The following is a 24,378-nucleotide window of genomic DNA, read 5'->3' as shown; positions in this document are numbered from 1 at the left end:
GGCTCTCTTGCAGCTCAGGGAGTTGGAGTAAACTACTAGAGATTGGGCTCGAGATGTCCCCATCAGATTTTATTGACCCCGATCTGATGCAGAGTCCCAATCCGATACTTTGGCAACACATCAAGAAATTTTTTCTAACAGATCCAGATTATCCCCAAGTTTTGTTTTTATCAACTTTCCGTTATCATTTAACACTTAAACAGAGCCCTTCTGGGGAGCGGCTTCAACAATCAAGTGAAAATTGGGCATCTATTGACTAGATAAAAAAGCTTAGCTGCCTATTGAACGTTTTGATTAATTATGATCCATGCTAACATAAAAAATGACTACCTTTTCAAATCTTTGTTGTAGCGTGAAAATGATGATAATTCATGACTATTTGATATCAGTGTAACATTTATTAGTTGTGGTTGTTTCTTAGAGATTAGTGATTTCTTTTTTGAATCCCTTTTCGCAGAGCTTGCACTTTGTAGACGTTCCCTTGGCAGCCGTCCCTCAGTTTCATTATTATTAAAGAGAAGTAATTTTGAATGCCTTTGAAGACCTTTGTTTTCATTAAGCAAACCAGTCGGGACATTTGCTGTCAGTTTTACAGTTATTGAGCCTGGAAGTCCAAATCTGTGAAAATCCTGCTAACTTTATGAGCTGTTTTTGTGTGCTTCATGTTCTGCTGCACTTTACTACAGTTAAATGCTGTGATCCATTCATGATATGCAGACTTCTAGTAGAGAATCTGTAATAATAGACTTGAAATATGTAGCGCTGATCATAAAAATAAGAAAAAAAATGAATATCTGATCCATGATCAAAGTGCACCATCTGAACCGAAAACTACCTGAACTGATTTCCAATCACCTGATCAAATCTGTCTAAAAACAGCTTTGTGTTCTGCTGCACTGTGGTGGCTACTGCAGATGAGCAGCAGTCTCCTTCTGTGATCCTAAGGAAAAGTCTGCTTGAAACCTTTGTGCTTGACTGTTTACTTGTTTGTCGTCTGTTGTTCGACAGATTTCAGGACGTTTGGTGCTTTAAAGCTGTAAACTTGTGGGAAGTTGGAAAACTGAGCTCCTTCCCTAAACACAGTCAGGTCCTGATGGTCCTCATCATCCTATTCTGACTTTCTCTAAGGTGGAACGTCTGCAGGGATTACTGGACCAGGAGAGGCTGACCAATCAGGATATGGAGTCGCTGGGGGAGGAGCTTCTGAAGGAGAAGCAGAGTCTGGAGCGGGAAATGCATGCTCTGCGGGTGGAGAAAGACCAACAGGTGGGTCTCCTACACTCACACTCACATACAGATGCCATGCAAAAGAGAGTAAGGATGATCTTGTTTGGTGACCGATCAGATTTTGGAGCTGGAGAGTGAGAAGCAGCACCTGTCGGAGGCGGTGGCCTCCCTTCAGGAGCGCGCTCAGTCCAACAGCGAGGCCAGGGTTCGGGAGGTGGAAACGGAGAACCGGCTGTTGCACCAGAGCATCACCGACACCAGCTCTCGCCTCAACAGCTTAGAAACACAGTTAAAGGTTGTAAGCGAGGAGTCAGAGAGGCTGAGGGAGCTGGCAGGGAGATGCGAGGAGGCGGAGAGGGAGGTGTCCCGCTTGGAAAGGAGCAGGGAGGCTCTGAACAGAGAGGTGATCCCTGAAACTTCTCCTTCAGTCCCCACAAGAGGCTGTTTGTTGAGCTTTTCTCTGGTCTCACTTCTCAGGTCGAGTCTCTTCGTGCGTGCAGCGAGCACTCGGAGGCTCTGGAGAAGCAGGTGACCTCCTTGGAGCAGGAGGTGCACAGACTGAAAAGGGAGGCAGAGGCAGCGCAGGAGGAGCTGCAGCAGCAGTCCAAACAGCTGGCAGGCAACAGCCTGCTGTCAAAAGAAAACCTGGAACTTCGCTGCTCCTTGGAAAACCTGCGCTCCTCGTCCAGCCTCCTGCCTACACTCCAGGAGGAGCTGAAAAAGGCTCACACCGAAACCCAGGAGGCGCAGAGAGCCGCAGAAAAGGCCAGAGAGGAGGCACAGGGGGAGAGGAAGAGGGTAGAGAGGCTGGAACTGAACCTTTCAGCCCTGAACCAGGAGAAACACCGCTTAGAGGAGGAGCTGGAGAGGAGCAAAGAGGAGAGGGCAGAGCTGCAGGGGACGATTAAGGAGACACAAAGTAGAGAGGAGGAATCAAGAAAAGAAGTGTCTGAGCTGAAGGAGGAGCTCAGAAGAAAGGAGGAACTGGAGGAAGAGAGGAAGAAGCTGCAGCTGGACCTGGAGCAGTCAGAGAAAAGCAGGAAGCTCCTGGAGAAGGAGAGCTGGAAGATCCGCACTGCCCTGGAGGATAAGGAGGCGGAGCTGGAGGAGAAAGCCAGCAGGTTGGCCGTGGTGATGAAGGAGTGCGGCGCCCTGAGGACAGATGTGGACAGGCTGAAGGGAGGCGCAGCCAAAGCCAAGGAGCTGGAGAAGGAGAACAAAGAGCTGCAGAAACAAGCCACCATCGACAAGAGGACTCTGGCCACTCTGAGAGAGGTATCTGTTTGAAGAAATAGCCTAATATTTGGAGTGAAGACTCCTGTTTTTAATTAAATACAGATTCATAGTATTTTTAAAAATACATATTTATTTTTACGATACTTTTGTTTATATATATATATTTTTTTTTAAGTCAAAGGCTCTTCTTCTGGTTCTTCACTGGCTCTTTTCTGCCAAACCAAACCTTCCAAATACATTTGTTTTTTCTTAACTTAACCAGCTCTGGGGTTCGGAGCAGCCGCTTTAAGAAAGTCGTGGACGGATTTTTGACACGTGACCCACCGACATGTGTCAAGAATGACTCAGAAAGTAAAACTTCCTTCAGAATCAGATTCTAAATAAAACTGAAAAGAAGTAGTTTGGGTTTTATGTTGCCGTCACAACCAACTGTCCCATGGACCGGTACCGGTCCGCAGCCCACAGGTTAAGGACCACTTCCTGTTGCTTGATGACTTTCAGATAATCTCAGTTTCCACAGCCGTTTCTATTCAGAAGAAGACGTCGGGCAGGATTACACCTGTGCAAAGCAGCAGTCCGCTCTGTGTGAAGATGTGTGTTCTGTGTTTGCAGGATCTGGTGTCGGAGAAGCTGAACGTTCAGCAAAAGAACGTTGAGTTGGAGAAGCTTAATGAAGAGCTGGAGAAAATTGGGCTGAACACAGAAAAACTGCTCCAGGAGGAGCATTTGCAGGATGACAGGTGGGTCCAGTCTGCTGTCTACAGGAAGTCTTACACATGAATCTATCTAGGGGGGTAATTGGCGTCTCCTGTGCACCGTTCAGCAGGTACAGGCTGCTGCAGAGCCGTCTGGAGGACACGGTCCAACAGACCATTAAGCTGAAGGAAGAGAAAATTTCCAGTTTGGAGAAGAAACTTGAAGATAGCAGCAGACTGATCGCAGCTCTGCAGGGCAAGCTGTCCACGGTGGGGGGCACTCCCAAATCCTGCAGATTTTCAAATGAAGAGCAGAGCTTCACGCAGGTGTTTGTATTCTCCCTGGGTCAACAGCAGGGGGAGGGACCGCTGCAGCGCTCAGGCGAGGACCGGGACTCCACGACCGAGCTGCTGCGGATCAAAGATCACCTCATCACTGTGGAGAAGAAGGTGGGAAACCCCAGAAACATCCCCAGGGATTCATCTCTGGACAGAAACCATCAGGATTTTAAAACCTATTCTACGAGCCTCAGAAATGTGGACTTTGACATGACCAGGGTTAAAGGCAGCCTTTGGAGTCATACACCTAGCTGAGCTGCAGACACAGCCGGGATCAGGAACCATTTGATGGTTTAACCCCCAAACCAACACCTTAATGCTGAGTGTCAAGCAGCGAGGCATTGGGTCACATTTTTAGAGTCTTAGGTTTGACCCAGCCTGGATTTGAACTTCCGTCCAGTCACAGGGCAGACACTTCACCACAAGGCCACTGAGCTTTAAAACCACAGGTCTGCTTAGACCAGAATCTGTGAATCTGCTCCATCATAGCAACCAAAGATCTGTTTAAAAGTCGTTGAGCCGCCTTTGGATTAGGATTGGATTAGGGGGCGTTAAAAACCTCATCAGAGTCTCTGCAGGTCTCTGCTGTGTTTTTGACATCTTTGTCTTCAGACATCACTGCCAAAAAGGAAAAACAGCGTCCTGCGGCAAAGACTCAATCCCACCAGACTCCCCAAATCTACAAGCAAATGGGGCGTGTCCCCCAGCGTTAAGGTCCCTCTCCAGTCATCTGTTGGTCTATTGTAAAAGTGTTCTCAGTGTTCTTTTCATTATGATGATGCCATTTTTAGCCCAAATCATAAAACCTGGGACATAGTTTCTGCAGAGCGGCAGGAGTTCATTAGAAATTCCTTTCTGAGTTGCGGGCTGGACTGCCCCCATTTCCTGTCAACTATCCGTTTACATGCTCTCCCAGTAGCTTACAGCCCCCTGCACCCCAACCTAACGTTACTGGTGCAACAAAAATGGGGACCAGTGTTGTAGCTGTCCAGCTGTAGTGTTTTAAACCAGATACCAGCTCAGACGAGGAAAACAAAGATGTACATTTGTTTGTTAGATTTATTTCATCCGCTCCCAATTCATGACGATTAGCAGAAATAAATACTCAGAAATGCAATAATTTGTGTGAGGAAATAGGAGTGCCTGGGGAAAACCCATATATGACAAACTCCACACAGAAAGGACCCTGGCGGGATTTGATCCAGCGCCTCCTCGCTGCGAGGCCAGAGGGCTAACCACTACACCTTTGTGCAGACGTGGCCAGGCGTAGTTTTGCTAAGTTTTTCTGTCAAAGATCTTCATCACAGTTTCAGCATGTTTTTCTGCAGAACGCCTCGCTGCAGACAGAGAGCAGTTTACTGAAGGAGCAGCTCAAGCAGATGGAGAACCAGAACTCCTCGCTGAACAGCCAGATGGCGGCGCTGCAGCGACACACCAGCACGCTGCAGGAGCAGAACTCGGCTCTGCACACGCAGACAGCAAAACTTCAGGTGCCGCTGCCACTCAGGTGCTTCCTCTGCTTCAGCCACGGCTGCTCTGACCTGTTCCTCTCTCTCTTTCAGGTGGAGAACTCCACCATCTCCTCCCAGAGTGCTTCTCTCATGGCCCAGAATGCTGTGCTGCAGGGCCAGGTCAGCGCTTTGGAGACTGAGGTGGAGTCCTGGGAGCGGCAGCGTGAGGAGGCATGGCGAGCTCGAGAGAGCATGCTGAGCGATCACGACCGGCTGCTGAGTGTGCATGAGAGGCAAGCGCACGAGTACGAGCAGCTGATCAGCCAGCACGCTGCACTGAAGGGCAAGCAGAGGGCGCTAGAGAGCGAGCACCGGATGCTGCAGAGCAAGTGAGAAACACACACACAAAGACATTGACAATATTAAATGTGTGAAGTTTTTCTGTGGTTAAAAAGAAGTGATTTGAGGTTGAAATGAGCACCAACGCTGGTGAAGAGTCGCAGAGTCCCGTCACTCGGAGCATTTCTGATGCAGCGTAGCTTTCTGCAGGTAAAAATGCTGCTGAAGTCGTGACAGCCGAGAAGAGGAAGACAAACGATGCTCTGTGACGGTGCGCAGGAGCAGCTAAGAAGTGTAGAGAGGTTGCTGGTTAGACGCTGGTTTTCCGTCTGGGTTTGGTTGGTTGGTGCTTTCCAAACTGTGTGTTTTAACCCTTTAACACCTCGAAAGCCTTCCTGGCCGTGGAAGCCTGAACCAGACGGTTGCTCCCACAACGTGCACACTTCAAAGGCCGTTAACCCGCTTATACCATGGTCACTCACTAGAGAAATAAATATTCAGTCAGGTTTTAGTCCTTTACTGTTGTTATTTTTTCAGTTTCTATCGCTTTTTTCACAAAAGCAGACTATTTACCGTGTTACCGTGACAAAGCGCCGCTTAGCCGGCTGAGGCGGCACCGAAAGAGTTATATATGCCGATCATCACGATGGGTTTAATAAAGCATCAGTTCACCTCTGATGAAGCTAAAGTTTGTGACCAGAACTTCTTTTTTAGGTGCACACTATCACTGTCTATTATCACTTTTTAATCCACACCCAGCAGCCAATCAGAATCAAGTATTCACCCAGACCATGGCACATAAGAATGCTATACCCATTTGAAATTTAAAACCATTTAAAATCAAAATTTGATTTTAAATGGTTTTAGTGAGAAAAACAGGCCAATTGAACATGAACAACAAGTTTTGCATGTTAAAAGTTAGATTGGACAAGTGTAAAACTATTCACAACACAGTCTTTGTCTCTAATTGTGCAAAAACAGTGCATAAACTGTCAAATATCTAGAGAGGATTGTTGGTCACACAGGGCCGTTCTCTCCTCCTCGGCTCCTCAAAGGCCGTGGTGATGCTGCCAGAGACGGTTTCTGTCTGGCTGCAGGCTTAGGCCCACATCACAAGTCTCACACTTCCAGGACGTTCTCTTGGTGCAGAGTTCACAGCATCAGTGGGAAAAGGTTTCACCTGGTGATGGGTTTCCTGTATTTAGAGGTTGTTGGACACCTGAGGGATCCATCAGGGCTCTGTGTCTGTCTTCCACCTTTGTTGATGTGGCGAGCAGCTTTGGTCTCTGACCACATCACCAGAACCTCCAGCATCCCCACCTTTCCATCACCTTTCCTCCTTCTCTGGCCCTCCAGCTAGCACACGCAGAGAAAATACCATCCCAGAAAGGAAGTGACTATTTAGATATCATTTTTCAAATATGTGCGGCCAGTGCAGAACTGTTTGTTTGGTCACGTTAAGTTTAGGATTAAGGGATGGCGCTTCGTTCTGTGACGAGCACATAAACAGAACAGATCATGTCTATGACACGGACGCTTTGTAGCTTTTCAACTTTTTATTACAGCTCATTTGATAGTTTTCATGAACAAACAAGGTTAGAAAGTTTGTAAATCTTTGCTTTTGTAGTTCACTGATTCTTGAGCGTCGCGACAAAACATCTTCCACACACAAAAGTCCTTTTTAGGGCCTTCTTCACCAGCTTCTCCAGTCGCTTCCTGTCTGCTGCCGAGATTCCGCTGCACCAGCAGACCGCTCCATAAAAGATGGCTGATGCCACCACAGAGTCATAAAAAGTCTTTAGGAGTGATCCCTGCACTCCAAAAGACATCAGTCTCCTCAACAGGTAAAGCCTGCTCTGTCTTTTTTGTACAGTGCTTCTGTATGGTGTGACCAGTCCAGTTTATTGTTGAGGTGAACACTTGTATGAATCCACTCTCTCAATGTCCCTTCCTTGGATGTTCACCGGTGCTAATGTACAGTGAGTGTGCCTGCGAAAATCCTTGGTTCTCCCTGCATTAATCTGGAGGTAGTTCTGCTGGCACCAGTCCACAAAGCTCTGAATCAGTTCTCTATACTCTCTGTCATTGTCATCCGTGATTAGTCCGACAACGGCAGAGTCATCCGAGAAACTCTGCAGGTGACAAGATGCTGAGCTGGACATGAAGTCTGCGGTAAAAATGTATTAAGTAATAAATATTTGGATTCGGCGGCTGCAGTTTGAACAGCGAAGCAGACGAACTCGGATGTATCAGTGTGTGTCTTGGTGTGGTTTAGAGGCACCGACTATAATAGTCTGACTGTTTATTTTTAGTTTTGGAAATTCAGTGAACGGTTTCGGAAAAGTTGCTTTAAGGCCCAGAGCGCTTTACACTCACAGTCCACATTCACACACTTCAGGAGAACGGTTGCTTCCAGCGCGGGGTTCAGCGTCTTGCTTTGATGCATGGGCGGGCAAGGCAGGGATCGAACCTGCGATCTTTGGATTAGAGGTTGACCGCTCTACCATTGCCACCCCAATTAATGAATAAGTAGTTTAGTAAAAATCTGTGATTAAAAACATATTGGGTAGAACGTTGATCATGTGCTGTTGTTTAGTCCTCAAACATGATTTATTAAAGATAGTTTTAATCCCTCATAAAGTTCATGCTAATTCCCTCCTGTGCATTTCTTCATGTTTTGAGTGACACATTTATTTTGATTTTTCCCCGGTTAAGCTGTTTCCCCGTGGTCCACGCTGAACGTTAGAGCTGCCAATTAAAAAAAAACTAAGAAGTGTTGAGTGAAGTCCAGTTAACATCTCCATGGTGATGCAGATCTTTTTACGCCTCAGAAGGTTCTCATGCTTGTGCACACAAACACACAAACAGGGTCTCGCACTTTTGCTGCTCCTTCAAGTTTCTCGTCTTCTTCAAAGCAGGAAGAAGTCACAAATGATTTGATCTCCTTTTAGACCGTCTGTGCGTGGTTTTTGTTTGCTGTTGTGTTTTTGCTGCTGCAGGGAAGTCTTCTCTGATCAGACTGCTGCCTCCAGAGGAGTCAGGAAGCAAAGTGAAACCTATTTCTCCTTGGAGGTCATTTTGTGCTGCTTCTATGGCTGAGAGCTCAGAACGTTTGAAAACAGTTCTGTGCAGCGCTGCCACCTGGTGGACAGAGGCAGTGCTCTGCACAAAGCATAGACTGTATATGAGAACTGGACTGGACAGGAAAAATGACTTACTTCAGGCTCCAACCAGTTGCCATTTGGAGCCTGACGACATCAAAAAGCAGCAAAAGATCCGAATGAGTCTGAGTCATTGTTTCTATGGCAACCACTCTTGCCAATCAGGAGTGAGCCTGTTGGAAGGCCACACCCCTACCACTTGAAAGTGGGCTACAGGAAATCTGTCAATCCGATGTTCTGAATGTTCGACGTGAGACCACCTCTGTCTGATTGGTCAGTTTATAACTTGAATAACGTTCACTGCTGAAAAAATATCAAGACGAAATTTGTTTTAACAAAAACATTTTAAAAACAGCGTCAGAGCAGGAAAGGTTATTCGGACCAATAGAATGACGTCTATAGAACAGGAACTACCTGTTTAGAACGGCAGTGGGGGGGTCATTCAGTCTAGTCCATCCCAACCAAAACTCAAGTTTGCTCAGGACTTCAGGTTACAGATGATGTCCACAGACTTGAACCCGTCTGCCGGTTTTAAAGGTGCTGTGGACTGCTGCAGCTGAAAGAGAAGTGGGAGGAGCAGGAGGGGCACGGCCAGAAAGCAAAGGAGGAGCTGAAGCTGGAGACCCAGAAAAACCACCTTCTGCAGCACGAGAACCTGCAACTGAAGGCCGAAGTGGACAGGTATGTGGAGAGGCTTCAGCTCTACATCCAGAAAAGCTCTCAGCATTCCGGTGTTTTCTGTGGAAAAAGTGGAAGCAGCTGTTCCATGCTCATTTACAGTGCATGGAAGACATGAATGACGTTGACAGATCTGGATTATTTATTTTAAAGAGCTCTACCAAAGCATCAGCACACACGTCTCCATGTCTGGGTTCCTGAGATCATTCAGAGATTCTCCCGGTACGGTGAGCTTCACCGTGTACTGCAGGAGCTGCGTCTGAATGACGGCGCTTTCAGCCGTACTCCTGACTCAGTGACCCAGTTTGATGACCTGCTGTCAAGGAGGAAACCAAGGAGCGAAAAGATTACAATGAAAATAGAAGAACTTTTTATTATCGTCTCCATACAAGTAGGAAAATTATTGTAAAGTTCAGATTTTCCTTCGCTGAGTTCCTCATGGGCCAAAGCTGAGTCCCTGATTGGCTGATGTGACCCAAATTTGTCAGCAAAGTTCAGATATTTAAACTTTTAAACGCCACACAACGCCTGAAACGCACTGCTGGTGGACCGCTGCACCTCGCCTGATGCTCAAACGGGCCACAGGACCTCTGATTGCGTCTGTACATTGACTTTGCAGCTGTTCGTTCAGTGAGGATTCAGCTTTAAGCTTCTCTTTCCTCCCTTAAAACAAAGTTACTGAAACATGGAAGGGCAGGTTTGGTTCATCATATGATGAGTTCCAAGAAGTTGTCTCCAATCACATGAGAGATGATGCACATTTTGACTTTAGGTTAATGATTGGATTCCCAAAGGAAAACGACCAGAACGGATCAGATGTTCTCTTTTCTGCCTTTATCTCTTTTAACGCTTTGTCTCTTCTGCCTGCTTCTGCGTAGACTGACAGCGATCCAATCCCAGCACACCGCGCAGAACGAGGGCCTCCACCAACGCATTAACGAACTGAAGAGCTCGCTCAGCTCAGCGCAGCTGGACGTGAGTCAGTGGATGGCACGCTATGACTCCCTGATGGAGCAACACCAGGGTCTGGATCTGACCATGACCAAGCTGGACAACCACTGCGAGGTAAACCGTGCTGCGACCTGCAGCTTGGTAATTAACTGGAACAGGAGGCATTCACCCTCATCTGTGCCCAGCTGCTGAGTCGACTGAAAGGAAACCTGGAGGAGGAGAACCACCACCTTCTGAACCAGATCAACCTGCTGAGTCAGCAGAACCACACTCTCCTGGAGAGGAGCATGGAGAGCAAGGAGTTGTACCACCAGGAGCAGAAGCTCTACATGTGAGCACAGACCACCACAAACTATGAATAAATGAATTCCAGAGCTGTTTCCTTAACTTAGTCTGAGCCTGAACACTGTTGAGTATACAGCTTCAGAAAGGCTGATTGGGCTTAATTTATCCATCTCTGGTTAGAATAAGTTTGAGTTTATCACATGGATGCAGACATGAGAAAGATATCATCATTCTTTCTAAAGAACATTTATACAATTATTCCATTCAATTCTACCTGAAGCTCCATAAACACCTCAGTCCGTCTCTCTGACAAGTTCTATGATGAAGGTACCGTCACAGCCTGTTTAAAAGAGGCATCATGGACTCTGGACCGCAAACCGGACCGGCCAGTCGTGTCTCTGAGCAGAGCAGCCGGACTGGTAGCTTTGCATTTGCGAGCAGGGGAGGGGGTTTTGATACGGAGGAAGCTTCGGACTGCAGTCCGTCCGGCTTCTTTGCGTGAGCGATCTGCCGGACTCAGGAGAACCGTGTCTCCCTGGAGAAGCAGCTTCACAACGGTGTGGGATCTGGTGGAGGCAACTATTGAAAGAACAGAACAATCATGTGAATTTGAAATTTCCTATCCTGTCCAGACTAAATAAAGGCTAGTGGTTTATTAAAAGACCAGTGGTCTTTAAAACTTGGAACGCTTTGAAAACAGATCAAAAAACAGATCAAAGATGATCGGAGTGGGGCTTTAGATGAGTTTCCTTTTGCATAACCAAGTTATTTAATTTTAGCCAGTCTGGTTTAACATTACTGACGGGCTTTTATCTTCTTTAGTTTGAATTCTTACATGATTTTTCATGTTTTCTCTAATTCACCATTTAGAGATAAACTGAATTCTCTTCGTCGTCAAAAAGAGAAACTGGAAGAGAAGATCATGGACCAGTACAAGTTCTACGACCCGACGCCCAAGAAGTAATCCTAGTTGTTGTTTGCTTTCTCTATTCTTGGGACCCTTCAATGTCTTTTATTGATTAATTTGACTCCCCGTGTCTTCAGTCCCATCTTCCCGTTTTTCTGGATCAAATGTGTTTCTCTGCAGGAGGAGTCAGTGGTCTGGAGCCAAAGCTTTAGCTAAGCTGATCAAACCCCGGAAGGAGAGCAGCCGAGAGCGGGGAGGAGACCGAGACAAGGAGGCCCACAGGGAGAGGGAGGGGGCAAAGAGCGTCCCAGACATCCCCCTGCCTGCCACGCCCCCCATCCTCCTGCCTGAGACCCCGCCCCCTGTTTCCCTAAGGACTGGGAGTGACTCACTGGGCGGCAGTAACCATAGCAACCCCAGCAGTAGTTCCCGGCAGGCCCCCGCCCTCACGCCCATAAGCAAAGGTAAACTTTCATCACACAGAAACTGCAGTGATGGACTCTTTTTAATTCAAGAAGGGTGTTTGTTTCTTTTGTTTTTTTAAACAATGTTGAGGCTAAAAGGGTTCAAGAGGACAGGATCAGGTCAGAACCACCTTAAATGTTTTTATTCAGACGTCCTGCAGCTAAAAACCTTGATGAGGATTTACGGCACAGTGTTCTCAGGCTATATCACAATTCACTTCTCACCGTCCCGTTGTTTCGCTCATTTTTTCTCTGCAGACAGATAGACGGACTTTAACCGGCCAGCTGCCCACACTTAAAAAACACAATCCTTCCTAAAACAAATAAAAACACTATAAATACATAAAAAGATATAAAGCAAATATGAACAATCACCTCAAATCAAGTCAAGTTTCCCAGAATTTCCGTCTAATCAAAATATAAAGTAAAAGCTCTCAACAGAGAGTGTTGTGCAGTCTGATGGCTCGTGGGACAAAAGCCTTTCCAAGTCTGTCCGTGGTGCAGCGTTGGGCTAAAGGTCTGCTGCTGAAGCTGCTCTTCCACACTGAAGGCCTGATGCAGACGGGGTGTCATATTGTCCATGATTGTCTGTTGTTCAGCTCCTCTTCCACTGAGGCCAGCTTCAGTCCCACAACAGAGCTAGCCCTCCTGATGATCTGGTTCTTTACAGTGCACTATATAGTGTGAGCGCCGTAATCTAGTGCTGTCCAAATCTACAATTCCAAGGTCAAGTGCTCTAGAAATTCCCAGAAGTCTCTGCGAAAAACCAGTGTGCATCAATGCTCACTGGATTGACAAATAAAGACCACAATGCATTGCGTCAGAACAATATTTGCAAAAAAATGTATTTTTATAATAAACCATCAAAGTTTTTAATCTTCAAAACACAGTGGACTCATAAATGGTCGTCACAAACACTCATATCAATGAGATTTGAACTTAGTGTAATCGATGACGTCATATCTGCCGTTTGAAAAAAAAAAAAAAGTAGTAGTGAGCGTGGTGTCAGAATTGCTTTTAAAATCCAGGCCACTTCATAGTCCCTAAAACTATATAGTTTTTTAGTAGTTAGGGATTACGATGGGAATTCAGACAAACAGTTTGTCTTCATTCTTTAATCCTGGAATTATTTTTCTGAAAAGGTTTGAACTTTGAGAGTTTAAACGAGAGAAAAGTGTAAAAATGTTTATATCTGTCTGAGAAAAATGTAGAAAGTGTGGAGTGAGGAGTTTTACAGCCTTAAGACATTTATAATCCTACTTTGTGGATTTCACCTATAGGTGATGTTTGGACCAGAACTCCTGTGAAAAAGGAGGGATCAGCGTAGGGCTGCAGGTCCCTGACACGCCCTGTAGAGGGCAGTCTTCACAGCTTTAATGACTGATGAACTATGACCTTCAGAAAGATGGAACATTTCTTTATTTGGCAGGAAAAAACTATCTATATTGATAAGAAATGAATGACTACTTTAGGTGTAAATACAGTGAAAACATTCATTATACATTACAAATAAAAAAACAGATAATGAAAAACATGCCCTCGCATAAAGACCTAAACCAAACCATAAATTACTTGTTGGGGGGAAAAAAACCTGCAAATTAAAATAAAACCATAATTTTTGAGCTTTTAGGAAGAAAAATGTTCATTTTAGTTCTTTTGAAGCATTGACTTAAATTGTGGCAGCAGTAAAAGTCTTCAACCAGTTTAAATTTAACAACCCCTCCTCCTCCTATGCTTTCATTGTTTTCAGTGACAGGCTTTTATTTTGAAAACTAAGACATGGGACTACATGATTCAGGTCATGAATGGGAAGAGAGGATTAATGTAAAAGCAAAATAAGGAAGTTTAGTTTAAAATGAGAAGATTCTCCTGGTGAATGTCCAGCTTTTTGTTTTCCTTCATTAGATGCAGCCAGCGTTCTTCTGCTGAGGGTCCGGACCCCAAATAAAGCTGTGTTTTTATTAACTAACATGTGCTGATGTTCAGCCGTGGACCCTGACAAATCCTCACAGGAACACTCCAAAATGCAAGAAAGAAAACAGTTTGATGATTAGTTTACATTTCTTTGAAACTTTCCAGCACTTATTAACCTATTCTGTTTTTAGTATAAACTTCCTAAAATGTTTTTCTAAGAATGAAATTGATATTTTCTAGAAATCTATAAACAGAAAACCAGTTTGGGGAGACACCAGGAAATGAAGAAGCTCTTATTAAAAACATGTCATATGTCATAAAAAAATGTTCTGGATGAGAAAAGAAAAGATCAAACTATAAAGATTTGTGTTTAAGGCTAAAAAACTTAATCTGCAGCAATCACTGTTTTTCAAGGCTGAACTCAAACATGTACGATAAAATTATCGCTGCTGAAAAATAAGAAGTTATGAATGTTATTTTTAAAATAAACTATGACTTCTATATAACAAAGAAACAAACAAAAGAGCTGAAATCTTCAAGGCTCATAACTGCAGCACACAAAAGGACGAAGGACATTTAGCTCAGGTTTCCCTCTGCAAGCTCATCTCATTAAAACCACAACTTTTTAATGCCTGAAATGCTCAAAACAACATCGTTCTGGTCGTTGAGCTTCTGCTCTGTCAGAGATTCCAGTCAGACTCACTAAAAACCGCTTTGTTTGTCTGAACAATATCTGTTCAGAGTTGAGTCCTCTCTGCTCTGGAAAGAGACCGAGGCGTGGCTCAACGTGGGCGGGGTAAACCCACTGTCACCTCTGCTTTGTCATAGAGCCGTGACGGTTTGGGGTTTTTGAACCAGCAAGGGGCGCGGTGTAGCGGTTAACCGCACCCCCCACCACCACCACCAAACACAAAATCCCCCGGCGGCCGTGTCGCACACTCAACAACGCACGCATCTTGTAATGGAAATGAATACAATGGAAATTAATAATTAGAAAGCCGTAAATTTGTTGTTTTTCCTGTTGAGACGGAAACCTCTGTTGTAGAATGAGGATGTGTGTGTGTTTCTGAAACCGCGCACGTGTGTGTACGAAGAGGGAGCACGTGCAGCGTAGAGGGAGTGAGAGGCGCAGTGCAGGGAGTGAAGGAGAACAGTAATAAAAGGTTTCCCCCAGAAGCCCTTGAAGTCTGAACACAGGACTAGCAGAAAAAGCAAAGACGAATGTGTTTAATGTGTTTATTATAGTTCTAATCACGCACCATATGCACAACTTAAAAAATAAAATAAAACTTTCAACAAAAACATGTGCTGAAGACCTTATCACCGCGGTGATGGGGTAAAGCGGTTATCGTCACACCCCTACTTTTGTCACCTCAATGGCCGTATTTTTCCTCGCATGTTAAAAGTTGTCATGTGCAATATACCTGCCAGAGTGTATGCTGAGATGATTAAATTGTTGTACTTCAGGACCGTGGACAGAGGCAGCCGTTATTAAAAGCCGAACAAAGATGCAGGTGTAGGTAATTAGGGGCAGAAACCCAGATATCTCTTTCATCTGCCAAGAGTTAGTTTACATAACTTCCCCTTCTGCCTTGTGGGCTCCTTTTTCCGTGTTTTCTGATGTGTGGTTGTGCATTCATAAAGACTTGCGTCCAGTAAAAAAAGTATGAGATTTTTTCAAAAGCAGACATGGACCAACATCCCTGCTCCATCTGGGAACAAAACCTCACGTCTTCCCAGGGATCCAGAGTGCGTTCCACCATTGAAAATCCTATGCAAGAAAGATTTGACAAATGATTTTGTTTGCAGATTTGGACGTTATGCCCATTTAATCTCACATTTGTGTGAACTGGTCACTGTAGCAAAGCTAAGGTTGAAGGACTCAAGCCTCCTCCACTGTGAATCATCTGTTTTAAATCCATCAGACATGTTTGTGGATGTGAATCTGGAACATCTGAGCAGATACCAGTTACTGTGTCCATCATTGCAGTTAGAAAAAGTCTGTTTAACTTCACAAAAACTCAGATCCACTTTCTGTGTTTTGTATAAAATTCAAAAGACATTAAATCAATAAATAAGATGTAAATAAGGCTGCTAAGTCGTCATTAACCGAAAACGGACAGCCCTCACTGTGTTGATGTCGTGACCTGGAGACATCCAGCAGGTTATTTACAGACCTGAATACTCTAGAAACAGTTAAAGTCTTTGTTAGGTGAGCTGGAAGAGTCCGTTTCAAGTTTAAAGTAAACTCTGAAGGGAACGGGGGGCCTGCTAAGTAATCTTTGCACCGAAGTGATCTGCTCTCTTCTGGATGTGTTGGTTTAAATCCATCCACTCTCATTTCAGCCAATGAACTCACCTGTTCCGCGTGCTAATTAAGACCCAGGTGTGCACTCACGCACTCTTCATCCTTTTCCGCAAGCGCTGCGTTTGTCGCCCCACCCTCCTCCCCGGCTTCCACATGTGAGCTCCATTAGGGGGTTTTTATCCCCGAACTTGTCTATGGAGATCTTGTTTTATTGTATCTGAATGGAGCCTTATGCCAAACTAAAGGGAAATATGGAAAATAAAGCATCATTTACTGCATGAGCTTTCGGACTGAAATAGACTCCAGACCCATGAAGTTCTGGGTCACAAACGCCAACATGGTGCTCAGTCGGCACAGCACCCTCCTGCAGAGAACTTGAGGCCTTTGTCACAACTGTCCTTGTGGGTGTATATGGACCGTCTGTGGACAAATGCAATATCAAGGTCATAGACCTTGACCTTGAATCTGTGAGCCTGTAGGGCCAAAATATTTGTGTGTTTTTTTTTTACGGGCATGCTGGTCATGGTAAACACCTAAAGAACACGTAAGAGTGAGTAAGTAAGGGGGAAGTAAGTTTGGACATGTCCAGAGGAGAGACGGTTAATATATTGGTAGAAGGATGCTGAGTCTAGAGCTGCCAGGCAAGAGGTGTAGAGGAAGACCAAAGAGGAGGTTTCTGGATGCAGTGAACGAAGACATGATGGTAGCTGCTGGTAGAGGAGAGGATGCAGAAGACGGGGTTAGGTTGAAGAAGCTGATTCGCTGTGGTGACCCCTGAACGGAAAAGCCGAAAGGAAATAGAAGAAGAAGGTGAAACACAGGCACATTGTACAGATCACATCCCCGACCCCCCAAATAATTCTTCACACTGGGCGAGGGGCCCGTTAGTTCTGTTCAGGTGATACGTGAACACCGCCTGACTGATAGAATTTAATCAGTGCTTGTACTCTACAGGCACTTGTGTATCACCTGCACACCCCGTGAATGCACACATGTTCAGTATGGGGACAGTACTCACACACCACTAGTGACCAGACTGTGGTGTGAGGGCACCGTACGACGTCATCGCCTGTATGTCATAAGTGTTAGCAACTTCTATTATCCTTACAAATACTTCACTGTATACTTGCCACACTCACGACAATGGTACGTTCCATTTTCATGACACCCCAAACCTCAAGGGAACTACAAGACACTGTTGATCGTGTCTTAAGACAAAGCTGCTCCTCTCTACAACCCAGTGACAAACCAAAACCCAGCAGAATCGTACCACTGACTGTATATGAGGACTGGACTGAGCGGGTGATGTCACTTATTGAAAATGGCCACTTCCGGCTCCGACCAAATGAAGTCAATACAGACCCCGCCATGTTGAAGCCATACATTGTCAGTAAGCCATGATTGGCACAAATCGACTGCCTTTTCTGTGGCAACCACTCCCGCCAATCAGGAGTGAGCTTGTTGGAAGTTCACGCCCCCCCACCACTGGACAGCACACTACATGAAATTTGTCAATCAAACATTTGATATGGGGGCCAGCAGGCACCACGTTTTTATTGAAGCATCTGATTGGTCAGTTTATACCTTGAATATTTTTGCACTACAGAAAGAAATGTTGCGAAAAATATTAGGATTGTCAAGACCAAAAAATGGGAGGGGGCAGAGTCATTCTGTCCATTTTCCTGCACAGTCACTGAGTGACTCATAAGTTTTTACAACATTCACAACATAAATGCATGTATTCATCTCTAAAATTATTGTTAAACCTCCTCTGTATGTTTGCATTAAAGCATGAAACTGAATCTCACAGGTAACAGTTTCACCTGTTTGGGGGCGGAGCTTCATGTCAGTTCAGGATTTTCTGTCAAACTGTTTTTCTGGAATGTCATTTGCTTTCCTGAGAATCTCTCATCAATAATGCATCTTCTTTTTTTTTGTTCTTGTTATCTTCTTCCATCCTCCCGAAGCCTCTGCTGCTCCAAAACGCCACCATTTTTTCCGCAGTAAAAGTCAAGATAAGCTGCTTCCGAGCCGCTCCTCCTCCCCCTCCTCTTCCTCCCAGCGTTCCCTCTCTCTAAGCAGACGACTGCGGTTTTGGTCTTCCTCCGACATCTCAGCCGACGTCGTAACAAACACGCCATCCAACGGAGTTTTCTAAAGCCCCCCACCCCCCTCCCCACCCCACCCTCCCTACCTCATCTCCATCACAGACACACAGGCCGTCCACACACACTAACACACAAACAGGACTCGTGCGTGTCTGGACCGTTTTACTCGTAAGTAGAGCGCAGACGTGCTTCAAGGTCTACGTGCACGTGCGTGCATGTGTGAGACCGTGTGCTCTTCTTTTTGTTTTGTTGCCAGCTCGTCGGCCCGCCCACCTCACTCCAAATGTTTGTTTTTGTGCGTGTGATGGAGGTTGTGTGTTTTCTCAGCTGCTTTGCTTCCAAAGGAGGTTCCTCTACGGTTGCTGTGGTAACCGCAGCGCCGCCTGTCTGCCGCAGCACTGCCTCACACGCCGGTTCCTCATCAGAGGCGGGAAGCTGGTCGGCGTTTCCCGCCAGATGCAGCCTTTTGGCTCCGGAGGCTCTGGATCCGTAGAAGCTCCAACAGTTTTGGGTTCACTATAAAAGTTCTGCTTCTGTTTTGGGGGGGGCAGCAGATAACATGGAAGAGTTTTTGCTGCAATTCCCAGAAAAGATGACTCTGGGGGGGTTTAAATAGAACTGGGGAGATTTTCTGGATGAAGGTTTGACGCCCGGATACCTTTGGAAGAGGAGGCTGAACGTGTTTGGGGGCTTCTTCCTGCCTTTCTCCCATTGATAAAAATGTTCAAAAATACCCTTTGGTGAAACTTTAACACCATTGTTTATCATTTCTGTGACACTTTGTGTTTTAACTGTTGTTAAAAACAAGAGTTTAGTGGAACTCTAAAGATTCCATTTCTGCTTTTAGACGTGACAGTAACAGTGAAGCGTTCGGCCTCTGTATGATCCCGCCTCCAAAGGTCTTTGATTTAAAAATTGATTCTATTTAGTGCATTCTGAACCGCTGAAAACCTATTACACCCAGAAAAAAAGACTTTGAAGGCTACATGTTTGCTTTGCTTGCTGCCAAAAAGTGTGGCTTGCTTGAATCCCCCACAATGCATTGGTGGGGAATCCGTGTCTCAGCCTCACAGCTCTGAGCCGGAGTCCAGCCATGCTGGTGCTGTTTGTCGCAGCGATGCCGGACGCTTCTGCAGCTGAACTCTGATGTCTTCTTGAAAGCAGCTGCTCCTCAGAAGATCCGGCTCCATGCGGAGTCGCTCTGCTTCTCTGCATCCGTCTCCCCACCCCCCACCCCCGTATGGTCCTGCCGTTAAAGCACTTCCTTTTTCTCCCTGGTCTACAGATTTGACTGACAGGAGCCAGAGCCTCTATCACAGGGGCAGCAATGAGAGCGTCAACGGAGACGAAGGTAACTTCTGTGTTGTTTGTTAGAATGAAAATGAGAGATCCAAGGACCTTCAAATCCATTCAAACGTAACGCTCACAAAGAGAGGGAGCAAGACCTTTTCCTGAAATAAGTGTCTGCTGCTGGATTTGAAAGAAAAATACAAAGATACGTCACAGAAAAGAACATTTCAAGTCCCACTATGATCATCTTTTGACTATTTTACAAGTTGAATAAGAAATCTGGCTAAAAGAGTGAAATGCTGTAAAACCTCAGAGGTCCACAGATAGAACCCTGCAGTTCTCCACCAGGTCTGAGTAGGATTTGATTTGATCGGAGAAACAAATAAAATCACAAGAAGCAGTAGAGAAAGACACTTTAGAAGATGTTTAAAAGCAGGAAATCCGGCTTGAAAACTTATTAAACTGAAATTGAATTTATTATTTACTATTTTTTTGTTTTCTCATTTCAGCTCTGATCCAGCGTATGCACCTGAGCTCCACCCCCGCCCCCCAGTCATCCTCTCAGAGCTTCAGCAGTACCTCCAGATTGGGACAGGGCTCCTCCCGTAGGCCCAGAGGTAAACCTGTTTCTGACTTCATTGAAGACCCCCTCTGACGGAAAGGATGTTTTGGGGCTTTTAATATGTTTTTGTGACATTTTTGTGATGATGGAGGACATTTATGAAAATAATTCAGCTTAAAATTGCATTTCCGGGCATTTCTTTTTTTCAAAATGTTGTGAATCAGAAGCAAACGAAACAATGTTGTTGAAAAATGATCTTATTTGTTACATAGAAAATACGCTGGGTGCACCACAAGCTTCCTGCTCCGCTCTATTCTGATGAATGAACTTACAAACAAATAGATCCATGATCGTCTTTGTTTTCCTCGTCTGAGCTGGAATCTGGATCTAAACTGTTCGGCTGGATGGATCCAATGTTGCTCTCCATTTTTGTTAGCTTTGGGGTGTAAGCAGCTGTAAGCTAGTAGGAGAGAGTGTAAACATACCGGTGATGGGAAGTGGGGACGGGGGTGCTCCCTGCCAACAGTCCTGCCCACAACTCAGAAGAACTCTGCAGAAGCTATGTCTTAGTAAACAACAGGTTTTTAGATTTGGGCTAAAAACGGCAGAATTTAAGGACCGCTGCTGGGAAAAGATCAAAAGATGATCGGAGTGGGACTTTAAATGACATCATTTGAAGTCCAAGAGCATTTATGGAAGTGATAAAATACCTGCAGGTCTGTCAGAAGATGACCTGCGCCACGACACACCTGACTGCGTCTTCAGCCCCAAAGGGTACATGGGGGGCGGGTCCGGCTCGGCAGACTTCAGCCACAACACGTCCAGCTCCGAGTCGCCTGTCGCCTGCAGAGGTGTGTAGAAAACTGTGTGCTGTCTGCAAGTGCCGCTCAGAGATGAAGAGCGCTGTGTTATCGCCTCAGACACCTCAGACCGGCCGCCTCGCTCCGCCAGCCTCTCCAGTGACGACTTCACGGGACACTCGCAGACCCCGTCCCGCAGCTCCACGCTCCCATACGACCACACGCCGCAGAGAGCCCAGCCGCAGCGCGGGGCCGGTCCTCGCCTCAGGGCTCGCACGGCCTCCCCCGGGAGTGAAATGGTGACGCTGGAGGAGTTTCTACATGAGAGCAACCTGCAGTCTCCTCCTGTGGTGAGAAATGACAAACCCCCCCCACTGTGAAAACCAGCTTAGTCTGTGAAAGGAGGATTCAGAGCTCCATGAAAAGATGAAGAAAATTACATTTATGTAGTGAAACCTACATATTTTTACAGGTTTTAAACCTCTAAGCTGAAGGTATTAACCCTTCCTGGAGACTGAATGAAGGTTAGAGCCTCTCCTCATGATAATCCTGCCTCTTCTGTCTGTCCAGGTCTCCACAGGAAGCAGAGAGGACTTGATGGTGGACTACTTCAGTAGAAGCCCCTCCTCCTCAGTGGCCGCTGGCAAAGATCAGGCAACTCCTACCAACTATGTAGTTCCCACTGTACAGCCACCCAATCAGAGGCCAGGCCAGAGTGTGAAGCCCTCCCCCCGCCAGCCTGTGGGCCAATCGCTCCCCTCAAACCAGCCTGTCGCCCAGAGGAGCAGCCAATCACTGAGCCGAGCCTTCAGCCTGGCCTCCGCCGATTTACTGCGCTGCAACCGACCGGACGGTTACCGGGGAAACGATGCGTCCCCTCAAGATGCTGTGGTCCGGCGGCCAGAGAGAGGGCCCAACGGACGGGAACGGCCACTTTCTGCTCGCTACGCCTCCCCCTCAGGCCTTCAGGAGGACGACAGTTTCCTAACCCCTACAGTCCACCACTCCCCCTCCCTGACCCTACAGACGGACAGGTATACCGAGAGGGAGCGGAACTGCAGGGGGAGGACCCCAACCTCCCGGAACGGCGCCTCCTCCCAGCACCACCACCGGGGAGAAGTCGCCATGGTAACCCCAGTCAGAGCTGTGTCCACACCTCACTCCATCCAAGCTTCAGAACCGGGCCCCATCCAGAGGGAAGGGCGGGCGGGTGACACCCATCCCTCTAAGGACAGGTGTGGCTCCGCAGAGCGACCCAAGAGCACGCCGGCCTCCCCCGACCCAAATGATGACCCCCAGACTGTGTGGTACGAATACGGATGTGTCTAAATCCTGGAGCAGAAAATAGCCCACAAAACCCCACCCGCTTCAAAAGGGCAGCAGATGCACCGGACTAAGTTTTGACCCCCGCCCCTGCCCCGTTTCACCCTAAAGAACAGCCTCCATGTGTCCGGTGCAGCGTGGGTGGAGGAGATGCTCGCCGCATTCTCAACACTGAAGACTTCCAAGGGAGGACTGTGTTTAAGCTGACTCACTGCTGAGTCAGCACTTCTTCACATCCGGAGAACGATTCTCCTTTTTCCTCCTGATCTGAAAGGAGAAAACACTGGAAAGGACTGGAGGAGCAGGAGGAGGAGGAGGTAGAACAAACAGGAGCAGGATGGATGATGAACAGTCTTCCCCCTGGTAATTACAATTCTCCTCCCTCCATCTTTAGACTCCGTCCCAGCATGCAACACTCTGACGATTTACTGGAAACGCTGCTCCCGCCGAGCCAAACACTACTGCCACGTGCACGCACACATGCGCACATGCAGAGGCTCTGTCCCTGAGGGCGGCTGGTGACTTTGCTAACCACTGCGCCGCCTCACATGCACGCCCACGTGCACTCACATCTCTGAGGAAACCACTGCTGCACACTAACCTATGGGGGGGGGGGCAGACTGGTGGTAAACAGTGGCTGCAGTGAGAGTCTTAACATTTATATACACGGTTGTTGTGCAAGTCTGTGCTGCTGTGAACACGCACACATGCACACCCACGCACACACAGCTGCTCCCTGAGAGAATTAAAAATGTTTTAAATTTAAGACATTCAGATGCAACTAGAGAGAGATGTACCCCCCCCCCCCCCCCCCCCCCCAATGAAAAACTCACGCCGGTGGACTTTTGTCTTCATGCTGCACTTGCTGCAGCGTCATGCGCCTGGCCCCGCCCCCTAGAGTCTCATAACCTTTGAACCGGATTGCAGGTCCTTCAGCTCGGTTAGGCTGCAGCATTCGTGCATCAGGTCCAAATATCTCATTCATGTCATGGGTTGGACTTGTTTCAGCATCAGGCTGCCCCCCCCCCTCTCCGGCTCCATCTTTCAGCTGCTTTTAGACCCCCCCCCCCGCCTTCAGGTCAGACGCTGATGTGAGGATGATCATAAAGCCTGAAGTCTATGCAACACTGGAGGATGAAGGTCATCTGGAGTAGATCAGAACTGTGTGAAAATGCAACAAGTAAATTATTTTTCCTGTAACTTTTGTACATTTTTACATTTTATGAACTCTTTTGATTTGAAAAACTTTTTGATACCAAAAACTGACAAATGTGCTGTTTGTGTTCATTAAGGAAGAATACAGGTGAAGTAACAGATGGTCATTGCTGACGCTGAACTGTCGTCCTTCACTGATTTCCTGACATTGTCTGCCTGTCTGTCTGTCTGTCCGTCTGTATGTCTGCCTGTCTGTCTGCCTGTCTGTCTGTCTGTCTGCCTGTTTGTCTGCCTGTCTGTCTGTCTGCCTGTTTGTCTGTCTGCCTGTTTGTCTGTCTGCCTGTCTGTCTGTCTGTCTGTCTGTCTCTCTGTCTGTCTGTCTGTCTGTCTGTCTCTCTGTCTGTCTGTCTGTCTGCCTGTTTGTCTGTCTGTCTGCCTGTTTGTCTGCCTGTCTGTCTGCCTGTTTGTCTGTCTGCCTGCCTGCCTGTTTGTCTGTCTGCCTGTCTGTCTGTCTGTCTGCCTGTCTGTCTGTCTGCCTGTTTGTCTGCCTGTCTGTCTGTCTGCCTGTTTGTCTGTCTGCCTGTTTGTCTGCCTGTCTGTCTGTCTGTCTGCCTGTCTGTCTGCCTGCCTGCCTGCCTGTCTGCCTGTCTGTCTGTCTGTCTGTTTGTCTCATAAACGTCTGTGTCCCTGTAAAAGTGAGGAGGATGAAGGACTTGTGAGTTTCCTGCTGTTCGACTGTCTGCTTTGCTGTGATGAGTCCAGTTTGTGTCTGAAAGGCTGCTAGTTTGATTCTGCAGAGAAAAGCTTTATAGTAATAAAGATTTCGAAGCTTGAGGTGGGTTTTTCGGTTTGTCGGGAACATCACACTCCTGGGTATGAACTGATCTGTGGATGTTTAAGGAGAAGTGTTTTAGTCTGAGCAGAGCTGCAAACATCGCAGTCCGGACACCAGCAGGTAGAAGGAGACAGAGGTGAAGAAGAGCTGCATTCTGGGTATTCATTCAGCCAGACTTCCTCTCACTGATCAAGTACTTGCAGAAGACCGTTCCTGAGACTTTCAGACTCCTCGCTGGCTGTGAAGTTAAAATCCGTCAGAAGCTTTGATCCAGTGGCAGAAAGGACAGCAGCCACTGTCCGCTTTGGTGTCAAACTTTCATCGTCACCTGCAGAACTTAGGGATCACCA

General features: G+C 46.6%; 1 protein-coding gene across 4 annotated transcripts in view; it reads left to right on the top strand.

The window, feature by feature from the left end:
* The window catches only part of LOC101164937 (protein Daple-like), a 59,570-nt gene extending 36,215 nt beyond the window's left edge, over window positions 1–23,355 (top strand). The window contains exons 14-31 of one of the 4 annotated variants that reach the window (XM_023951516.1): window positions 1,129–1,266; window positions 1,346–1,630; window positions 1,705–2,502; window positions 3,076–3,203; window positions 3,287–3,428; window positions 3,513–3,608; window positions 4,826–4,987; window positions 5,060–5,337; window positions 8,986–9,129; window positions 10,005–10,191; window positions 10,263–10,408; window positions 11,233–11,322; window positions 11,450–11,733; window positions 19,349–19,414; window positions 19,863–19,970; window positions 20,632–20,766; window positions 20,836–21,065; window positions 21,286–23,355. In XM_023951516.1, coding sequence (XP_023807284.1) covers window positions 1,129–1,266; window positions 1,346–1,630; window positions 1,705–2,502; window positions 3,076–3,203; window positions 3,287–3,428; window positions 3,513–3,608; window positions 4,826–4,987; window positions 5,060–5,337; window positions 8,986–9,129; window positions 10,005–10,191; window positions 10,263–10,408; window positions 11,233–11,322; window positions 11,450–11,733; window positions 19,349–19,414; window positions 19,863–19,970; window positions 20,632–20,766; window positions 20,836–21,065; window positions 21,286–22,044 — 4,176 coding nt within the window. In that variant the 3' untranslated portion in view covers window positions 22,045–23,355. Of the gene's footprint in view, window positions 1–1,128; window positions 1,267–1,345; window positions 1,631–1,704; window positions 2,503–3,075; window positions 3,204–3,286; window positions 3,609–4,825; window positions 4,988–5,059; window positions 5,338–8,985; window positions 9,130–10,004; window positions 10,192–10,262; window positions 10,409–11,232; window positions 11,323–11,449; window positions 11,734–17,922; window positions 18,232–19,348; window positions 19,415–19,862; window positions 19,971–20,631; window positions 20,767–20,835; window positions 21,066–21,285 lie in introns of those variants that run through there. The other 3 variants (XM_023951515.1, XM_023951514.1, XR_002872612.1) reach the window with 3 other exon arrangements.
* Window positions 23,356–24,378: the final 1,023 nt, after the last annotated feature.

Source organism: Oryzias latipes, chromosome 22, assembly GCF_002234675.1.
Source record: "Oryzias latipes chromosome 22, ASM223467v1".
NCBI classification, from domain to species: Eukaryota; Metazoa; Chordata; class Actinopteri; order Beloniformes; family Adrianichthyidae; genus Oryzias; species Oryzias latipes.
This window is presented reverse-complemented; position numbering and strand designations above follow the sequence as displayed.